At 48.1% G+C, this 21,208-nt stretch overlaps 1 protein-coding gene and 1 non-coding gene across 2 annotated transcripts in view; one reads left to right on the top strand and one right to left on the bottom strand.

Annotated features, from left to right (window-relative positions):
• myo15aa (myosin XVAa) overlaps positions 1 to 21,208 on the bottom strand; it is a 581,049-nt gene that overhangs the window by 210,247 nt on the left and 349,594 nt on the right. Inside the window, 6 exon segments of the mRNA XM_086002218.1 lie at positions 854 to 1,032; positions 3,910 to 4,145; positions 17,575 to 17,670; positions 17,770 to 17,900; positions 18,522 to 18,603; positions 20,231 to 20,263. Of these exon segments, the coding sequence (XP_085858344.1) occupies positions 854 to 1,032; positions 3,910 to 4,145; positions 17,575 to 17,670; positions 17,770 to 17,900; positions 18,522 to 18,603; positions 20,231 to 20,263 (757 nt within the window).
• trnaa-cgc (transfer RNA alanine (anticodon CGC)) lies at positions 1,551 to 1,622 on the top strand. Its single transcript has one exon. It is a non-coding gene; the product is annotated as a tRNA-Ala (tRNA).

The following is a 21,208-nucleotide window of genomic DNA, read 5'->3' as shown; positions in this document are numbered from 1 at the left end:
TCGACAACAGATCGAAGAGAGAGGTTATTAGAAAACATTTTTCAACAGAGGATTGTTGAGACTTGGAAGTGCCGGTTTCCCGGGGATTGGAAGTTCCAGTTTCTGGGGATTGAAAGTGCCGGTTTTCTGGGATTGGAACTGCCGGTTTTCTGGGATTGGAAGTGCCTGTTTACCGTGGAGTGTCTGAAAAAAGCCGGACTGAAGAGGGAAATATTTATTCAACTCTTCTAAAAAGAGTTCAATGCAGAGAAGGTGGTTCAAATGAGTAATTCTCTGCCACATTTGAGAAAAAGAATATTGTATAGTACGGGGAGTGAGTGGGAGAGATTTGGATTAGACTGGCTGGCTCAAGTGGAGAAAAGCACTAGTGCAGACTTGATGGGCAGAATGGCCTGTCACCAATGTTCCTTTTGTTTGGGTGCATGGCCCCTTTAACGGGCTACGCGGCCCATTCAAATTTCCACACATGCGTGTTTTTTCCCATTCGAAAGCCAGTGAGCCGGCTGCGCGGGACCTCCAGACCGCTGCAAAGGGAACATAGAATGCTCCAGCAGAGTAACAGGCAATGATTCTGTGCAGCATTGAGCACAGTTGCTGATGTCCCATTACTCTCCCACCTCACATGGTGACCAAGGATTCGTGACCAAGGGTTCTGGCTTTGAGTGAAACGGAATTGCTGGAGAGCATTAACCCACACTGGGGTTCCAAACTCCAAGAACTGGATTTGCAGATTTGGTTCCCCCAGACATGCTCAATCCCGGTGAAATGTTGCACACCCTCTTATTTATTTCCAGTGTGAGGAGCTTTAGACAACATGAAGCGAGCCTGTACGTTTGGTAGAATCTGTGCTCACCATCAAAGCAGGTGAGCTGCAAAGCAATGTTGGCCCTCCTCTTGTTGCCTGTCCACTCCAGGAGGCATGGTGGGTAGCTTCTGGCTCCCTCAGGGCCGTAGTTGGCCTTTCGCATTGCCTGCATCAGCCTGTGCTGACACACAGACTTAAACCCATTGTAAGCGTGATCTGACACAAACCTGTTGGACAAAGGCAGAGAGAATGACAATGTAGGAAGGGCATGGTTAATTTCTAACTCCCCCTATTTCATCCGCCCACCTCCCCATGTCCAGACAAACTACACCACAGGGTGGTTCCAGGACTCGCTGGATTCCCAACTTAGGCCGGGAGGAGTCCTCAGGCCACACAGAATCGCCAGCCCCTGCAGCAGTAGGGGAGGGGGTGGGCGAGAGGTAGGGGGTGGGTGAGAGGTAGGGGGTGTGGGAGGGTCGGTAGAGGAGAAGGGGTGGGGAGGGGAGGGGCGGGGGAGATTAAGGGGGAGGAGGTGTGAGTGGGAGAGAGAGGGTGGGGGAGGGTCTGTAGGTGATTTTCCTCCCTCAACCGAGTGCTGTTTATTTACCTGTTTACTGTTAAGTAAATTGTTCCTAGAGTGTGAATCTCAGCCTGATGGTGTGCTTTGACCCTCATACTGAATACACAGAACAGTCACAGGGGACGCTGCAGCGAGCGGCAACGGTTCACTGCTCCACCCCTACTTGGGGATGTAGCTCAGTGGTAGAGCGCATGCTTCGCATGTATGAAGTCCTGGGTTCAATCCCCAGCACCTCCAAATGTTGCTATCAGTCTAAGGATAAGGGGTAAACCATTTAGGACTGAGATGAGGAGGAATTTCTTCACCCAGAGAGTGGTGAACCTGTGGAATTCTCTACCACAGAAGGCAGTGGAGGCCAATTCATTAAATATATTCAAGAAGGAGTTAGATATATTTCTTAAGGCTAAAGGGATCAAGGTATATGAGGAGAAGGCAGGGACAGGGTACTGAATTTGGATGATCAGCCATGATCTCATTGAATGGCGGAGCAGGCTCGAGGGGCCGAATGGCCGACTCCTGCTCCTATCTTCTATGTTTCTACTTCTTGCTATGTGTGACCTGGATATTGGGCAGACGATGGCTGCGGGGTCTGCTCTGCCAGAATGGCTGTTGATGCTGAACCCAAGTAGAATATCTGGCATAAAACCCAAAACTGTGACAATACCTTTAAAGAAAGCAGTCTCACTTTCAAAACACTTTTAAAAATCCCATAGCTGGTAAAATGAGCCTCAGTGCCCTTCCCTAGGGGTTGGAAGGACCTGCCAGGTTCGTCACTCCTGACTGCTGGATAGTGTGTGCGCACGTCTGCACAGCTCAGCAGCAGACTTGGCTGTGATGCTCCCAGAGTTGAATAGTCTGCCAACACTTAAAGGCAAAGCTCACACACAAAGAAGGGCGATTGGTGGGGTTCTGGAGAGCTGCCATTACTTGTGGAACTGTATGTCAGCAAAGAGAAGACTGACAAAATCAAAAACATGACAGGATTTGTTAAAAAAAAATGCTACAGATTTGGACAACCTTCATGGTTTCTTGCAGTGACCCCTGGCCCCGTGACCCCAGCTCAGTCCCCGCCGGTGTCCAGAGCCCAGCCCCCGCCGGTGTCCTCTGGCCCCGTGACCCCAGCCCAGCCCCTGCTGGTGTCCTCTGGCCCCATGACCCCAGCCCAGCCCCCGCCGGTGTCCTCTGGCCCCGTGACCCCAGCCCAGCCCCCGCTGGTGTCCTCTGGCCCCGTGACCCCAGCTCAGTCCCCGCCGGTGTCCACAGCCCAGTCCCCGCCGGTGTCCACAGCCCAGTCCCCGCCGGTGTCCACAGCTCAGTCCCCGCCGGTGTCCACAGCCCAGTCCCCGCCGGTGTCCACAGCTCAGTCCCCGCCGGTGTCCACAGCCCAGTCCCCGCCGGTGTCCACAGCCCAGTCCCCACCGGTGTCCACAGCCCAGTCCCCGCCGGTGTCCACAGCCCAGTCCCCGCCGGTGTCCACAGCCCAGTCCCCGCCGGTGTCCACAGCCCAGTCCCCGCCGGTGTCCACAGCTCAGTCCCCGCCGGTGTCCACAGCCCAGTCCCTGCCGGTGTCCACAGCTCAGTCCCCGCCGGTGTCCACAGCCCAGTCCCCACCGGTGTCCACAGCCCAGTCCCCGCCGGTGTCCCCAGCCGATCCCCCGCCGGTGTCCACAGCCCAGTCCCCGCCGGTGTCCACAGCCCTGTCCCCACCGGTGTCCACAGTCCAGTCCCCGCCGGTGTCCCCGCTGGTGTCCACAGCCCAGTCCCCGCCGGTGTCCACAGCCCAGTCCCCGCCGGTGTCCCCAGCCGATCCCCCGCCGGTGTCCACAGCCCAGTCCCCACCAGTGTCCACAGCCCAGTCCCCGCCGGTGTCCACAGTCCAGTCCCTGCTGGTGTCCCCGCCGGTGTCCACAGCCCAGTCCCCGCCGGTGTCCACAGCCCAGTCCCCGCCGGTGTCCACAGCCCAGTCCCCGCCAGTGTCCACAGCCCAGTCCCCGCCGGTGTCCACAGCCCAGTCCCCGCTGGTGTCCACAGCCCAGTCCCCGCCGGTGTCCCTGCCGGTGTCCACAGCCCAGTCCCCGCCGGTGTCCCTGCCGGTGTCCACAGCCCAGTCCCCGCCGGTGTCCCTGCCGGTGTCCACAGCCCAGTCCCCACCGGTGTCCCTGCCGGTGTCCACAGCCCAGTCCCCGCCGGTGTCCACAGCCCAGTCCCCGCCGGTGTCCACAGCCCAGTCCCCGCCGGTGTCCACAGCCCAGTCCCCGCCGGTGTCCACAGCCCAGTCCCCGCCGGTGTCCACAGCCCAGTCCCCGCCGGTGTCCACAGCCCAGTCCCTGCCGGTGTCCACAGCCCAGTCCCCGCCGGTGTCCACAGCCCAGTCCCCGCCGGTGTCCACAGCCCAGTCCCCGCCGGTGTCCACAGCCCAGTCCCCGCCGGTGTCCACAGCCCAGTCCCCGCTGGTGTCCACAGCCCAGTCCCCGCTGGTGTCCACAGCCCAGCCCCCGCCGGTCTCACACAATACTGTACTCACTTCAGCAGGTACTTGTCCATCTTGGAAGAAGGGGCAAAACAACTGAGGCACGTAGCCAGTAAGAGCCAGCCTCTTTCTGCATTCTTATCATTGACGTTTCTCCACACCTGATTGGCTATTTGAGCGAGGATTTCATCTCGCAGACTGGAGTTAGCCAGCCCCATCTGGGCTATGTAATCACCAAAGAGGATTTCCTGAGCTCCGTTGAGTTGGGGATCACCCATAAATCTCAGTATCTGTAAGAAGAACATTGTCAGCAGATACCGTGAGGCACCTCAGTTGCTGGGAGTTTCCTCCCCTCCTCTTACTTTCTCCTCTCCTTCCTCTGGGCTCCAATGAGCACCGCAGCCCTCTGATCCCTAAGCCCAGGGGACAGTTTCATGCATGAGCCTAGTCAGTGACCTAGCAGACTATTTGACTATGGGAGTCTAATCCTGTCCTCACCTGACATTCACACGTGCACACACATGCAAACATGCACGCACACACACACACACACGCACGCAGCTTCCAACAGGACGTGTTGGTTAGCAATCAGAAGGAGCACTGACCTTTCTCCTTTGTAATCCAGGAGAATCAGGCCAATTAAAACACAACAATCACCATTCTGGCTGAGATCACCTCTCAGAAGCCAGGGATTAAAGCTGGGACCTGTGTGGCTCAGTACCATACCTGGCCACCAGGTGGAGCTCTGCTTACATGCTTTGCCTCAACCTTGAGTCTGTTAGCAAAATACTGCAGATGCTGGAAATCCGAAATAACATCTCCCAGCCTCCAAACTGGCCTTTTAATTTGTTCCATTTCCTGTGCTTTTTCAGTCTTGACAAAGGGTTTCGACCTGAAACGTTGACTCTATTTCTCTCTCCACGGATGTTGCCTGGCCTGCTGAGTTTTTCCAGCATTTTCTGTTGTTATTTGAGTCTGTTCCTCCTGTGGTCTTGGCTGAGATTTCCGCCTGATCAGGCTGAAGGGAGGAATAGTTACCACTGGAGACCGTGAGTCAGCATCAAGCACCCCCATATCACCTATGGCATGGGTTATTCTGCCCAAACAATGTGCCTTAACCCCCCCTCCTAACTTTGGAGAGTGTCTCTCTGCTGCACCATCCTGGTCACCTCTCTGGGGGAGCTGTCAATTTAACGTCAATTAATACTACAATGGGGCAGTTTTTAGTTTTGTTTTTACATGGAAACTAGGTTGGAATCTGTTACATTGTTATAGTATCACATCGTTAAATGGAACTACTTTGGTATGGAACTACTTTGGTATGGTGTAGTTATATTGCTATGTGGCACACTGTGCACGGGCAGTGCACAGTGCAGCGTCGGACATCTTGTATCACTCCGCATCATGCGGCAGCACTGTAACAAGGCAAGAATACAGCTGGTAAAAGCAGTAACTAAAATGAGCTAAAAGTGTCTGTATTATTTATAGTAAAAGAACACAAGGAGACACAACATGGTGGCAGCGGTATAAGTGAGTAAAAAAAATTGTGCTATACGAACTACGAATAAGACGAAAAGTGATTTTATGAGCTGATTGTGAGTGCTGATGTCTGCGGTGATTTGAGAGTGAATCGTACGGGAAACTAAAATGACGACTGTGCAAATGCAACCCCTCATGAACTGGGAAGCCGACGATATAGTAGAAGCATTCCGCAAGTTCAAACAGAAATGTGAGCTTACATTCAAAAGCTTCCTGAAGGGTGCTACCAACGAGGAAAAGGTTAGTTACATTCTGTTGTGGACAGGAGAAAAAGGCCTAGATTTGTATAATAGCTGGAGTTTGACTGAAGACGAAAATGAAAACCCTGCGACAATTTTTGATAAATTCAGCAACCATCTAGAGCCTAAATCCAATCACCATATACACAGATACAAATTCCAGAGTCTAAGACAGGAACCCAGTGAAACAGCTGACAATTTCCTAACAAGGCTGAGAAATGAAGCCAGCAAGTGTAAATTTAAGGAAATGGAAGAAAAGCTTGTGGACCAGCTAATATGGGGGTCAGCACATGTAGAGGTACAAAAAGCCCTGATAGGAAAAGAAAAGCTCGGAATAACAGAGGCTGTAGATACTGCGAGAGCTCATGAAGCCATGAAGCAGCAAATGAAAACGCTGATTTCTCAAACAGTTGACATGCGGACGGCTTCTGAGACGGACAACAGAGTGGATGCAGTGAGAGAAAAGTACCACACACAAAGACATGCACATGACAACGGGGGAAACATGTGCAGAAATTGTGGAAGACCGCACGATTACACAGACAAGAGGAAATGTCCAGCATATAGAACAAGCTGCAATGCATGTGGCAAACTAAACCACTGGGAAAAGAGGTGTAGAATGAAGAAAGAAGGAACATACATCAAAAACAAAGGCGGACAGCAGAACCAGAGAAAGAAACACAATATCCATGCCATGGATGAGCAGGATGATGATGATGATCACGACAATGCACTAAACATCGAAACCATAAAGATACAGCTTCACGAGATGTCCAGAGTGGAAAATACTCCGAGGAGAGAATTGCACACCATCATCCAAATCAAAAAAAAGATCAAAGGTCGGCCCAAAACCATCAACTTTAAGTTGAAGCTGGACACAGGGGCTCAGAGCAACATTCTCCCATTGAGACTGTACCAGCAGATCTTTCCCGAAAACCTGAGAGAAGATGGCTACCCGAAAAATGGTTGTTTAAAGGCAAGTAATGTCACGCTGACAGCATACGGGGGGAGTGAGATTAAACAACTCGGAATAACCTTTATCAAAGGGACACATAAAAGAAAGAACATCAACTGCATGTTCTATGTCACCGACACTGAGGGGCCAGCGATCCTGGGATTAAACAGCTGCGAGAAGTTGAGATTGATCTCAGTGCATCACGAGCTGACGGAAACGCCACTGAAGATAGACAGCAACACCCCACTGGAGAACTGCCCACAAATCAAGAGTAAAAAAGACTTGATAGACATGTATCCGGAATGTTTCGATGATACAGTGGGATGTTTCGGAGATTTCCAATACCACATCACCATCGATCCAGAGGTAAAGCCCGTTATCCATGCTCCACGAAAAGTACCCATCGAGCTGAAGACAAAGCTTGAAAGAGAGCTAAAGGAGATGGAAGAAAAGGGAGTGATCGTAAAGGTCACTGAACCCACAGACTGGGTAAACTCAATTGTGGTACGAGAAAAGCCAAACGGGCGTCTCAGAATATGTTTGGACCCCAAAGATCTAAACCAGGCAATAAAGAGGGACCACTATCCCACCCCAACGCTAGAGGAGATTACACCATCACTGGCAGGAGCCAAGGTTTTCTCAAAACTAGATGCCAGAAATGGATATTGGAACATGAAGTTGGATGAGGAATCAACAACACTGACAACATTCAACACACCATTTGGGCGTTACAAATTCCTGCGGCTACCATTCGGGCTAAAGGTCAGTCAAGATATCTTTCAACAGAAAATAGACGAGACATACAGAGGCTGTGAAGGAGCTATAGGAATAGCTGATGATGTTCAGATCTATGGAGCAGATGAAAGAGACCATGACATGCACCTACATGAGGCCATGGAGAGTACCAGGAAGGCTGGCATCAAGTTAAATGCAGATAAGTGCATAGTTAAAGTCAAGGATTGCCAATTCTTCGGTATGATTTATACACCAGAGGGAGTCAAGCCAAATCCAGAGAAGATTGCAGCGATTGCTGAAATGAAACCACCCAAAGATAAGAAAGAGCTGAGGAGTTACCTCGGCTTGGTCCAATACATGAGTTCTTTCATCCCACACATGTCGGAACATACAACAAATCTCAGAGAGCTATTGAAAGAAGACGCCGAATACCAGTGGTCTGAATCACACGAAAGGAATTTCAAACAACTTAAAGAACTGTTGTGCAAAGAAACAAGTCTGTCATATTATGACAGAAGAAAACCAGTCACTCTGCAAGTAGACGCTTCTACCAGAGGACTGGGGCAGCTCTGGTGCAGGAAGGAAAGCCGATAGCTTTCGCATCAAAGGCCTTGACGTCAGCCGAGACGAGATACGCCAACACAGAAAGAGAACTATTAGCAGTAGTGTACGGATGCGAGAAATTCCATACATACCTATATGGCAGGCGATTTACAATAGAGAGTGACCATCGTCCACTAGAACAGATCTATAAGAAGAATCTGTGCAAAGCGCCTGCAAGACTGCAAAGACTACTTCTAAGGATCCAAAGCTATGACTTCACGCTTAAATATAAGTCAGGAAAGGAAATGGTGCTAGCAGATGCGTTGTCTCGATTGTCACCATATGAGAAACACGAGGTGGAGGGCCTAACAGCAAAAATCCACCACCTAGTGAATGTTACCCCTACAAAGCTCAGTCAAACCAGAGATGAGACTAGCAAAGATGAGGAGTTGCAACTACTCACACAACAAGTAATACAGGGGTGGCCGGAGAGAATCCAGCAGGTACAGGCGACAATTCGTCAATACTGGACGATTAAAGACGATATTGCAGTAGAAGACGGTATTCTCCTTGCTGGATCAAGGATCATCGTGCCAAAGACGATGCAGACACAACTTCTCCATCTCATACATGAAGGCCACATGGGAATGGAAAAATGCAAGCTGAGAGCCAGATCAGCTGTATACTGGATAGGCATGTACAAAAATATCGAACAGATGGTCTCTGCATGTGGTATATGCCAGAAATACAGAAATGCACAACAGAAAGAGGAGATGATACCTAGTGAAATACCGTCAAGACCATGGCACACTGTTGGGGCAGATCTCTTCATGTGCAATCAAGAATGGTATCTCATAGTGGCAGATTACTATTCCAAGTTTCCTTTTGTGAGGAGGATGAAAGACTTGAGAGCCACAACTACCACCAGGATTGCAAAGAGCTTGTTTGCTGAACAAGGAATCCCGGAAAAGGTAATCTGTGACAATGGAACCTGTTAAGTCTGTGGGTTGTATTATAAATAATCACAGACTCCACTGTTAACAAAATAAAACACGTCTTTACTATTCAGAGGCTCGGGCGATTCTGCCCTAGTTAACGTATCACAACCCTTATATACTGGTGTGGTCACTATCGGTATTACAGTATACATGAGCCAATAGATAGTGCCACCCTAAAGTAGTGCTCTTAAAGGCGAACGGTTACATTCTATAGTTCCCTTAAAGGTAAACGGTTACATACACAACACTCCTCCCTTCCTAGCTTATTACTTACAGAATCCCGTTAAACATACAATCTTCAACTTTATATAAACAGTTTGCAGATATACTCTCGATGGAGTCAACGTCATATAACAATTTACAGATATACTCTCAATGGAGTCAACGTCATATAACAGTTTACAAACATACTCTCAGTGGAATCAGTTTACAGGTTCAGTCTCTGTGGGAACAGTTCATAAATTCAGTCTCTGGTATTAATTCGTTCCAGACAGCATCCTCCATAGCCTTTTTTTTTTTTTTTTAACAGCTTGTACTTTCGTCCTGTTGAACCAGCAGTGCGGACTTATACAACCCACTGGCTGTCTTGATAATGTCCCTGGATTTTTTTTACAAATTTAGCACCTTTCGTAGTGTTCGGACTGAGGTAGTAGAAGTAATAATATTTTAAACAGTTATTATTTTCTGCTTCTTCTTTTTCTTTTCTGCCTTTTTGAAACTCTCCGAGCTCTTTTCCCGGCTGCCATCTGTAGCGCCACCAACTCTCTATGTTCCTTAGACCTTAAGTGCTTCCTCAGGATTTCAGCACTTTGGGAGTTCCCATCACAATTTGGGCAGACCACATCCTCATAACATTCGGTGTCACTCAACAGGTCAAAACCCTTCTTCAAGCAATCATATTCATCCTGCTCTTCCTCGGATGTCTGCCCTTCCTTCCCTCCTGGCCTCATTTGTGCGTTCAATCCTTTCCCTTCCTTCAGGGATTTCGTTATCAGGCTATTTAATCCTTCTACTGAAGTAGCTGTTTCCCCATTCTCCTGTTCCCCTGGACGTAATTCAGCGTACTCCTCCATTTCATCCATCATTTTCTCCAATGCTTTCATCTTCTCTTCCTCTTGTACTTTGGCTTCCAGTGCTTGGAGAAGTTGCGCCTCGATGCTCTCTAGCTCATGTTCAGGGCCCATTCCCAGTTGAAACTGTTCTTCAAGTCGGTCAACCTCGGTAATTGCCGCCTCATATTTGTCTTGGGCTTCCTTCCATATTTTTATGAGTTCTGCCATGTCTTTCACCTCTACATCCTCATCTATGTATGGAACTTCTACCGATGAGTCTGTCTTGGCCCTGAGCTCCTCAAGAATTTCCTGCAGCCTTTGGACTTCTTGCTCATGTTCAACCTTTAGTTGCTCATATACTTCCAACGAAACTAGCTTTTCGGAGGTTGCTGAGTTAACCCCCTCCAGAATTGTAGTCTGGGCCTGTTCATACTGTTTTTTCAACTTCTCGCACTCTGCTTGTAAGGAGTCGTAGAGAAGAACTGGAATAAAATCCTGGCTTCCTGAAGATTCCTCTTCATTTGTTTCTTTCGCAATTTCCTGTTGGAGTTCAGCCAAGGCTGCTATGCTATCTGCCTCTCGAAGTCTCACTGCCATCAACTCTTCTTTATTCTTGCAGTCCATCTCAGCCATTTCCCGTTTACTTTCATTTAACTGAGTGAGTAGTCCCTTATTTTGGGCTGAGAGATATTGCACCTTCTCATGTAGACCCTTGCACTCCTTCTCTGCTTGACATAGCTGATTACCGCTGATTTGGTTCTGCGTTTCAAGTTCCAACATCCTTTGCTTAGCTTCTTTCAGTTTCGCCCCTATAAGCTCCTCTTGCAACATGGCCACATTATTCTCATCAGGTAAAGAAGCGTTTCTCTTTTCCATGTCCAAGATTTGTTTCTGCATCTCCTTAAGAGCACCCTGTGATTCAACTTCTCTTAACTTTGCCTGCACTAGCTCCGTCTCTAATTGCAGAACAAAATCCTCAGTGCAGCGTGATTTGCCCTTCTGCTGTATCTCTAGATCATGCAAATATTCTAACCCCTGAACATCATCAGGGAGATGTGATCGGTAATTGGTCACGATGGCTCTATGGTCGCTCTCTGCTTGAGCCAGTAGGTTCTGTTGTCTTTCCAGACTCTCCCATTCGGTGTCATAGAACTTTTTCATTGTTTTCATCTCTTGTACGAGGCGGTAACTTAATTGTTCTAATTGTTGTTGTACTTTGAAATAGCGTTGAGTTCGAGCCCGGTGTTCCTCCGTAATGCATATGTCTGTAGCTTGAACAGACTCAGAATTCTCTGTCTTTATGCACGCCATCGATTTTCCAACCTTAGTCCGTGAGTTAATGTTAACCTTGTTTTTCATACATAAGCTGGACTTATCGTCTTCCGGCTCAGAGTCTGAGCTGCTTGTCTGCACCGAGTCCTCACTCGTCATTGCTTGTCGGTAGTGCCATTCCATGTCTATTTTCTTGATCCACTCCCGTCCTAGAAGTGGTGGTCCTCCCTCAGGTAGTACGTACAAATTCATTCTTGGGTGTACTTTACCCCTATCTCTCACCTTGACTCTTATTTTCCCCATGGGGTATACGCGATGCCCCGTGTATGTCTGTAATACGAACTTGGTATTTCTTAAGGGTATGTGAGAGAATAGTCGGTGGTAGTCCTTTTGGTTGATGACTGATACAGCTGATCCCGTGTCCAGCTCCATTCGTACTTGGACTCCAGCTATTTTTAGTGTGACCCAGATCGTCTGTAGATCAGTTACTTTACCCACATTGTGGATTCTCAGACTATCCAACTCCTGGCTGTTTGGGCCTGAGTCTGAATTTTGTTCGTCTGAACTCTTTTCAGCCACCTGATGCACCTTGTTGTACTTTTCTTGTGGTGGTGGCTTCCTTTGTTTGTTGGTCTTCTTTCTGGACCTGCATACCTTCGCGATGTGACCCAGTTTGCCACATTTCCTGCACTCTTGATTCTTAAACCAGCACTGATTCTGGTCGTGCGTTGTCTTTCCACAACGGTAGCATTTGGAAATGCTTGCAGTAATTTGATCCTTCAGCACTGCTACGATCTCTTCGAAGGTCTGGTCCACTGGTTTAACTGGTGCTATTAGATGTTTCAAGAGCCCGTATGTTTTTGCTCCCATCGAATTTAACAAAGTTATTGCCTTGGCGTATATGGCTACGCAATATATTCCTATGCGTTCCCCATACGTGGCCCTGTCTTCTATTTCAGCATTAAAATCATTAATATTTCCTCGCTTAGGCATCTTCTTCTCTTTCCGAGAACAGCACAAGTATTTCTTTACTTATTATTAATTTTCTTCTCTTCTTGAGAACACCACAAGTATTGCTTTACTTATTTCTTGTTTCTGAAAATTCTAATTAATTTTCTAAGATGGCGGTTTCCCGCTTCTGCCTTCTTCCCCAGCGGTTTTCCCGCGAAAAATGGTGGCTTTCCCGCGCTTCTCGCTCTCCCCGCCCACTTCAATGGCGGTTTTCCCGCGCTTGACGGTCTTCGCCCGTCCCCCGACGCTGTCTTTCAGCCCGAGTGCGGCTCTTATCAGCGGATGCGATCGATGGCCCGGCTGCGCCTCGCACTTGAAAGCGGGCCCCGGCCTCTGGCTCACCCGCTCGCGCGGATCTTGCTCGCTCCCTCCCGGGCTCTGGCTTACCCGCTCGCGCGTTTCACCGCGGCTCTTATCAGGGATTGCGATCGCCCTTATCTCCCGATCGGTGGCACTGTCTTTGCAGCCAACGCTGCGGCTTACCCACGAGGTTATGGAGGCTTCAGGGTCCTAATGCCTGTCGCTTCCAGCCTGTCGGTTCCAGACTGGTGAGGATTGAAACCTCTCTTCAACGTCCTGTCTTCGGACGAAGCCGCCATGGAACAACTGCCGCAGGGTTCGAATCCTGACTCGTCGCCAATGTTAAGTCTGTGGGTTGTATTATAAATAATCACAGACTCCACTGTTAACAAAATAAAACACGTCTTTACTATTCAGAGGCTCGGGCGATTCTGCCCTAGTTAACGTATCACAACCCTTATATACTGGTGTGGTCACTATCGGTATTACAGTATACATGAGCCAATAGATAGTGCCACCCTAAAGTAGTGCTCTTAAAGGCGAACGGTTACATTCTATAGTTCCCTTAAAGGTAAACGGTTACATACACAACAGAACCCAGTTCACATCGAGTGAATTCAGAGCTCTGGCAGAAAAGTATGGGTTCAAAATAGTAACCTCATCCCCACATTTCCCAAGGGGACACGGGTTCATCGAAAGACAGATCCAGACTGTCAAGAGAACTCTCATCAAAAGTAGTGAGATGGTAAAGGATAGCAAACTGAGAAAAACCTTGACAAGGTACAGACTTAGTGAACATAGCCTGGCCATCGAAAAAGGCAGACACAGACAGACCCGGCTGCCAAGAGAGGACAGGATATGCTCTCACTGCAGTCAGGGAGTGGTGGAGACAGAGATGCACTTCCTCACAGCTTGTGGAAAATATCAGGGCATCAGGGAGAATTTCTACCAAAAATTCACACAAATATGCCCTGAATTCAGAAATTTGAATGACGACCAAAAACTCCCATACCTACTAGGGGAACAGAGAAACTGTGTAACCTTAGCGGCACACTATGTTACAGCTTGCCATAAGCAGAGGGACAACCAGTAAACCTAAGAAAAGAGTATATACAAATTATACGAATGTATATTTATACACTCAGGGATATATCTGTTTATACAATGTATGAATAGATCTGCGTTTATGTGTTCAACCATAAATGTTTTTCGATGCTTTGGCAACATAAGATGTACCTTATCATGCCAATAAAGCGATTTGAATTAAATTGAATTGAGATGGGGGAAGACCAAGACCTTGCCCTCCTATCACTCAGATCAACACCACTGAAAGCAGACATGAAATCACCTGCGGAATTGCTGAATGGGAGGAAGTTTAAGACTACACTACCAGCAAAAATACATCCTCCCCAGGACCAGGAGGACTTCAGACAAAAGCTGGCAGAAGCACAAATCGTAGGAAGCAAACATTACGATAAACATGCAAAGACGCTACCAGAATTGCTGAATGGACAATCAGTGCATGTGCAAGACCCAGTGTTGAAAACCTGGAATCCAGCCAAGGCCATTGGAAAAGCTGATACTCCAAGATCCTACTTCGTAGAGACTGAACCTGGTAACCAATACAGATGGAACAGACTCCACATCAAGCCTTCACCTGAACTGGATAAGCAGCAGACAACATCAGCAACATTGACAACACCAGCTACCACAAGCAGCACAACACAAGAAACAAGCGCTACAAATCAAACAACCACGAGCATGCACACTCCAACTGCAAAGGCGACAGCAACAACAATAACGAGAGCGGAACACACCAAAACACCGCAGAGAGGAATGGTCACCACCAAATCCACAAGATGGAGGGACAACATCCAACCACCTGAGCGATATTGCAAATAAAAAAAAAAACCTCACGATTCTTTGTAGTTGATAATAATAGTTTAGATATAATATTTGTTAATTTAAATTGTTAAATTTCATGTTTTAGTTTTTTGAGAAAGAGGGATGTTACATTGTTATAGTATCACATCGTTAAATGGAACTACTATGGTATGGAACTACTTTGGTATGGTGTAGTTATATTGCTATGTGGCACACTGTGCACGGGCAGTGCACAGTGCAGCGTCGGACATCTTGTATCACTCCGCACCATGCGGCAGCACAGAAACAAAGCAGAAATACAGCTAGTAAAAGCAGTAACTAAAATGAGCTAAAAGTGTCTGTATTATTTATAGTAAAAGAACACAAGGAGACACAACAGAATCTTCCCAAACTCATCCCACTTACCTGAGAACTATGGTTTTTACAACCTTTATATATCCTTTGAAGGCTGCTCAGGAGTGAGTTATAGGCTGGAATCTAATCGAGGGGTTCGAGTAGCATGATATGTTGTGAGTCTATATAAATAAAACGTAACTGAGAATGAGATGCAGCAATTGGCAGGAGAGAGGCCCTCAGTCAGCGCCTGCACTGCCCCACATTGCTGAATCTCCACTGCAGCCATTTGTGAGAAAACACCAAGTGGGCAGTGCATAGCGGGGGCAGGAATACTGGGGAGGAGATTCACCCCAGGGACTGCTTCAGAGCAGCGTAGGTGGGGGCCTGGGAGTAGGCCGCTCAATCGCACCCTGGGCTACAGCCGATGTAGAGTTCTTTGAGGATGTAACGAGCAGGGTAGATAAAGGGGAACCAGTAGATGTAGTGTATTTGGATTTCCAGAAGGCATTCGATAAGGTGCTGCATAAAAGGTTACTGCACAAGATAAGAGCTCACGGTGTTGTGGCCATCTTCAAGAAAGGTGATAAGTCCGATTGCGGTAATTACAGAGGAGTTTCCCTGCTGTCTGCCACAGGGAAGGTTACCGCAAGAATCCTCCTTAATCGCCTTCTCCCAGTGGCTGAAGAGCTCCTCCCAGAGTCGCAATGCGGATTCTGCCCACTAAGGGGCACAATGGACATGATCTTCACCGCGCGCCAATTACAAGAGAAATGCCGGGAACAGCACCATCCGCTGTACATGGCCTTCTTTGACCTCACAAAGGCCTTCGACACTGTCAACCGTGAGGGATTATGGAGTGTCCTCCTCAAATTCGGCTGCCCTCAAAAGTTTGTCACCATCCTCCGCCTGCTTCACCACGACATGCAAGGCATGATCCTGACCAACGGTTCCACCACAGACTCAATTCACGTACGGACCAGAGTCAAGCAAGGCTGTGTCATCGCACCAACGCTCTTCTCGATTTTCCTTGCTGCAATGCTCCATCTCACCCTCAGTAAGCTCCCCGCTGGAGTGGAGCTAATTTACAGAACAAACGGGAAACTGTTCAACCTCCATCACCTCCAGTCCAGATCCAAGGTCGTCCTTTCCTCTGTCGTTGAATTGCCGTATGCAGACGACGCTCGTGTCTGCGCACACTAAGAGGTCGAACTCCAAACCATCGTTAACACCTTCACTGAAGCATACGAGAGCATGGGCCTTACACTAAACATCCGTAAGACAAAGGTCCTCTACCAACCTGCCCCCATCACACAGTACTGCCCCCCGATTAGCAAAATCCACGACAAGGCCTTGGACAACGTGGACCACTTTCCATACCTCGGGAGCCTACTGTCAACAAGGGCGGACGTCGATGACGAAGTCCAACACCACCTTCAGTGTGCCAGCGCAGCCTTCGGTCACCTGAGGAAGAGAGTGTTTGAAGACCAGAACCTCAAACCCGGCACTAAGCTCATGGTCTACAGAGCAGTAGTAATACCCGCCCTCGTGTATGTCTCAGAGACATGGACCATGTACAGTAGGCACCTCAAAGCACTGGAGAGGTACCACCAACGCTGCCTCCGCAAGACCCTGCCAATCCATTGGCAGGATAGGCGCACCAATGTCAGTGTTCTCGCTCAGGCCAACATCCCCAGCTTCGAAGCTTTGACCACGTTCGATCAGCTCTGATGGACGGGTCACATCATCCGCATGCCCGATACGAGACTCCCAAAACAAGTGCTTTACTCAGAGCTCCGACATGGCAAGAGAGCCCCAGGTGGGCAGAGGAAATGCTTCAAGGACACCCTCAAAGCCTCCTTGAAAAAGTGCAACATCCCCACCGACACCTGGGAATCCCTGGCCCAAGACTGCACAAAGTAGATCTGGGAAGGTGCCGAACACCTCGAGTCTCTTCGCCGGGAGCAAGCGGAAGCCAAACGCAAGCAGCACATGTCAATCCAAGCACCCCATCCACCCGCCCCTTCAACCACCATCTGCCCCACCTATGACAGAGACTGTAGGTCCCACATTGGACTCACCAGTCACCTGAGAACTCATTTTAAATGTGGAAGCAAGTCATCCTCGGTTCCGAGGGACTGTCTAAGAAGAAAGAATATATTAGACTGGATAGAGGATTGGCTAATTGACAGAAAACAGAGTCGGAATAAATGGGTCATTTTCAGGTTGGCAAACTGTATCTAGTGGGGTGCCACAGGGATCAGTGCTGGGGCCTCAACTATTTACATTGGATTGGAGGCAGTTCAGAGGCGGTTCACGAGGTTGATTCCGGAGATGAAGGGGTTGTCTTATGAGGAAAGGTTGAGCAGGTTGGGCCGATACTCATTGGAGTTTAGAAGGATGAGAGAGGATTTTATTGAAACATATAAGATTCTGAGGGGGTTGGACAGGGTAGATGCAGGGAGGATGTTTCCCCTCGTGGGGGAATCTAGAACTAGGGGGCATAGTTTCAGATTAAGGGGTCGACCATTTAAAACGGAGATGAGGAGGAATTTCTTCTCTCAGAGGGTCGTGTTTCTTTGGAATTCTCTACCCCGGAGAGCTGTGGAGGCGGAGTCAGTGAATATATTCAAGGCGGAGAGACACAGATTTTTGAAAAACAGGGGAATCAAGGTTTATGGGAAGCGGGCAGGGAAGTGGAGTTGAGGCCAAGATCAGATCAGCCATGATCTCATTGAATGGCGGAGCAGGCTCGAGGGGCTGAATGGCCGACTCCTGCTCCTATTTCTTATGTATTGCGGTTACATCACTCGCTCCACACAATTTGTTAACAGTCAGTCCTGTTCTATGAATCTTACCAGTTTGAAGATCGTAACAGCTTCTTGTTTCAGATCCTCTTCTGATTGGGTCAGTGCTTCATCCAGTGGAGCAGTCAACATACCGAATAAATGGTTCTGCACAAGAAAAGGCACCAACATAAGAAACAGCCTCTGTTCCCACCTCCAAATCATTTATGTGCCGTGTAACCAGCACAAGATCACACACAAACCCACCTTGAAGTGAGCTCGTACAAATTTGGAGAAAGAGTAGTTGTTGATATCAAGAGCCATTATTAGCTGTTCCTCTGATTGCACCTTTGGAATTTCAATCTGGATAATGCAATCGCCGTGGATTTCTTCCCCAGCTGCAAGAAAACAAATAACATTCAGACAGCAACAGGTTTCTCTCTAAAAGGGGCTTAATAATTTCTCAGTATATTCAACATATATTTCTCAGTGAGAAAATGGGGTCAATATTTCATGGACTCAAGGTAGAAAATGAAAAGTAACACAACTTGTAGAAAGCAAACGGTGATATAAAAGCATCGATTAGCAGCAATAGATGAGCGGGGGCAGATTTCATCTGTACGTTTTCTGTACTGAAACTGCCAGTATGCTTATAAAGATTCCACTTACAATCTCACTGCACCAGGCACACAGAGAGAATCCTTTCCCCAGATAATTTCACTGGTGTAGTGTGTTCAAAGCTCTGGCTTCTCGTGTTTTCCGAGTTAAGAGGTACAACATTACAGTTTTTGTGACATTTAAGGCCAGATTTAATGGGACTGCACAATTTGCAGATATTGACTCCTGGAATATTTTGCCTGTAATCTTTACGCTGTATGACTGAGTTATTTACTGCTGTAATATTTCCACTACAATGGCAGAGATAGAGAGCGAGAGAGTGAGAAACACAGAGACAGACAGGGAAAAGAGAGAGAAACGGAGGTAGAAAATCACACAGAGTAATCAGCTGAGAAGCGTACCTGCTGCAGCTTGGAGCAAGCAGGCCAACTCAGCAGGAATGTCCAGGTGGGCGACATTCACCACTTCCCTCATCGTTTGTTCCTGATTGAAAAGATCATTGTTTTACATTTAAATTCTCAGCAGAATAACTTCACAAATACAAAAAAGCAAAATACAATGGATGCTGGAAATCTGAAATAACTTCACAAATACAGCTGGGGTCTCAATATGGAGACAGCAACTAATCAACAGGGTGACAAAAAACATTAATATTTTGGGACACAGTATCCAAGTAATTTGAGACATGACGTGTGGTAAGTGCAGCGTGCTTGGGAAGAACAGGTGATTTTGGACCTATAGTTCCCAAAGCTCTCCGCCACTGGGATTTCCTCGTGAACTCGATGGACTGCGGCCTTTTTCCGTCTAGCAATTCCTATATTCTTATGTTTCTAATAGAGTTTTTTGACTGAATGGAGAGATAAAGGGAATGCAGTAGAGGTAGAGTATATGGATTCTCAGAAGGCTTTCAATAGGCAGCTCATAGAATGCATGCCACCAAAATTCAAACATACTGGACAGGAGGAAATGTAGCAGCCTGGATAGAAATATGATTGATGGGAAAAAAGGTTCAGGGTTAGGGTTAGTGGGTTAGGGTTAGGGTGAGTGGGTTAGGGTTAGGTTAGTGGGTTAGGGTTAGTGGGTTAGGATTAGGGTTAGTGGGTTAGGGTTAGGGTGAGTGGGTTAGGGTTAGGGTTAGTGGGTTAGGGTTAGTGGGTTAGGATTAGGGTTAGTGGGTTAGGGTTAGTGGGTTAGGATTAGGGTTAGTGGGTTAGGGTTAGGGTGAGGGTTAGGGTGAGTGGGTTAGGGTGAGGGTGAGTGGGTTAAGGTGAGGGTTAGTGGGTTAGGGTGTGGGTTAGGGTGAGGTTGAGGGTTAGGGTGAGGGTGAGGGTGAGGGTAAGGGTGAGGGTGAGGGAGAGGGAGAGGGTTAGGGTGAGGGTGAGGGTGATGGTTAGTGGGTTAGGGTGAGGGCTAGTCGGTTAGGGTTAGTGGGTTAGGGTTAGGGGGTTAGGGGGTTAGGGTTAGGGTGAGGGTTAGGGAGAGGGAGAGGGTTAGGGTGAGGGTGATGGTTAGTGGGTTAGGGTGAGGGCTAGTCGGTTAGGGTTAGTGGGTTAGGGTTAGGGTTAGGGTGAGTGGGTTAGGGTTAGGGTTAGGGTTAGGGTGAGTGGGTTAGGGTGAGTGGGTTAGAAGGGATGGGCCGGCAGATGCAGATGAAGCTTAATGTGGACAGGTGAGAGGTAAAACATTTTGGGAGGAAAAATGAGTAATAGGAGTGTAAACTGAATGGAAAGATGCTGCAGGATGAACAGAAAATCCTGGGGTTCAATAAAAGTCTAATTGTTGACTGATAAAGTAATTAAAAAGGCCAATAGCATTTTAGTGTTCGGGTAATGTGCACTTTCAGGGACACAATTATAGAAAAGCCATGAATGTCATCGGGAGTGTAGCGTTCCCCAGCATGCAATACCATACCCCAGCATGCAATACCATACCCCAGCATGTGGGACCATACCCCAGCATGTGGGACTGTACCCCGGTATGAGATACCGTTACCCCGGTATGAGATACTGTACCCCAGTATGGGATACCGTACCCCAGTATGTGAGACTGTACCCCAGTATGAGGAGAAATGGGAGATAAACCAAGAATTATATGAAAAGACGTCCGTTACCATCTCAATCCTCTCACGTTTCTGTTCTCGTATCTACAAAAGAGAAAAATGTATTTTAGGAAAATAAAATGTCATCTCACATCTCAGAAACATCCAACAGTGTTTTACTACACGCCCTTAATCTCCAGCGGAATTCCCGATCCCCTGCCGTCACCGCAGCAGGAGATCTGTGCAAACCCTGGAGAAAAGGCATCTCATTTACCCGTCGGAGAACATGAGGCCCCGCGGAGATTCAACCCCGTAATGAATTACTTTGAAGTGTAGCAACTGTTATAGAGTCATAGAGTCATAGAGTTTTACAGCACAGAAAGAGGCCCTTCGGCCCATCGTGTCTGCGCCGCCCATCCCTCCCTGTCCAGTCTAATCCCATTTTCCAGCATTTGGTCCATAGCCTTGTATGCAATGGCATTTTAAGTGCTCATCCAAATGCTTCTTGAATGTTGTGAGGGTTCCTGCCTCTACCACCCTTTCAGGCAGTGAGTTCCAGCTTCCAACCACCCTCTGGGTGAAAAAGTTCCTCCTCAAATCCCCCCTAAATCTCCTGCCCCTTACCCTGAATCTGTGCCCCCTTGTTATTGACCCCCCTACTAAGGGGAAAAGTTCCTCTTTATCTACCCTATCTACACCCCTCATCATTTTGTACACCTCAATCAGGTCCCCCCTCAGCCTCCTTTGCTCCAAGGAAAACAACCCCAGCCTGTTGAGTCTTTCTTCATAGCTGAGGCGCTCCATCCCAGGTAACATCCTGGTGAATCTTCTCTGCACCCTCTCCAAAGCAATCACATCCTCCCTATAGTGAGGCGACCAGAACTGCACACAGTACTCCAGCTGTGGCCTCACCAGCGTTTTGTACAGCTCCATCATAACCTCCCTGCTCTTATATGCTATGCCTCTGCTAATGAAGGCAAGTATCCCATAAGCCTTTTTAACCACCTTATCTACCTGTTCCGCTGCCTTCAGGGATCTATGTACATGTAC

This window comes from Somniosus microcephalus, chromosome 11, assembly GCF_052327205.1.
Source record: "Somniosus microcephalus isolate GS21.2 chromosome 11, FLI_Smic_1.0, whole genome shotgun sequence".
NCBI classification, from domain to species: Eukaryota; Metazoa; Chordata; class Chondrichthyes; order Squaliformes; family Somniosidae; genus Somniosus; species Somniosus microcephalus.
The sequence above is the reverse complement of the archived record's forward strand: the minus strand, read 5'-3'. Positions and strand labels throughout refer to the sequence as shown.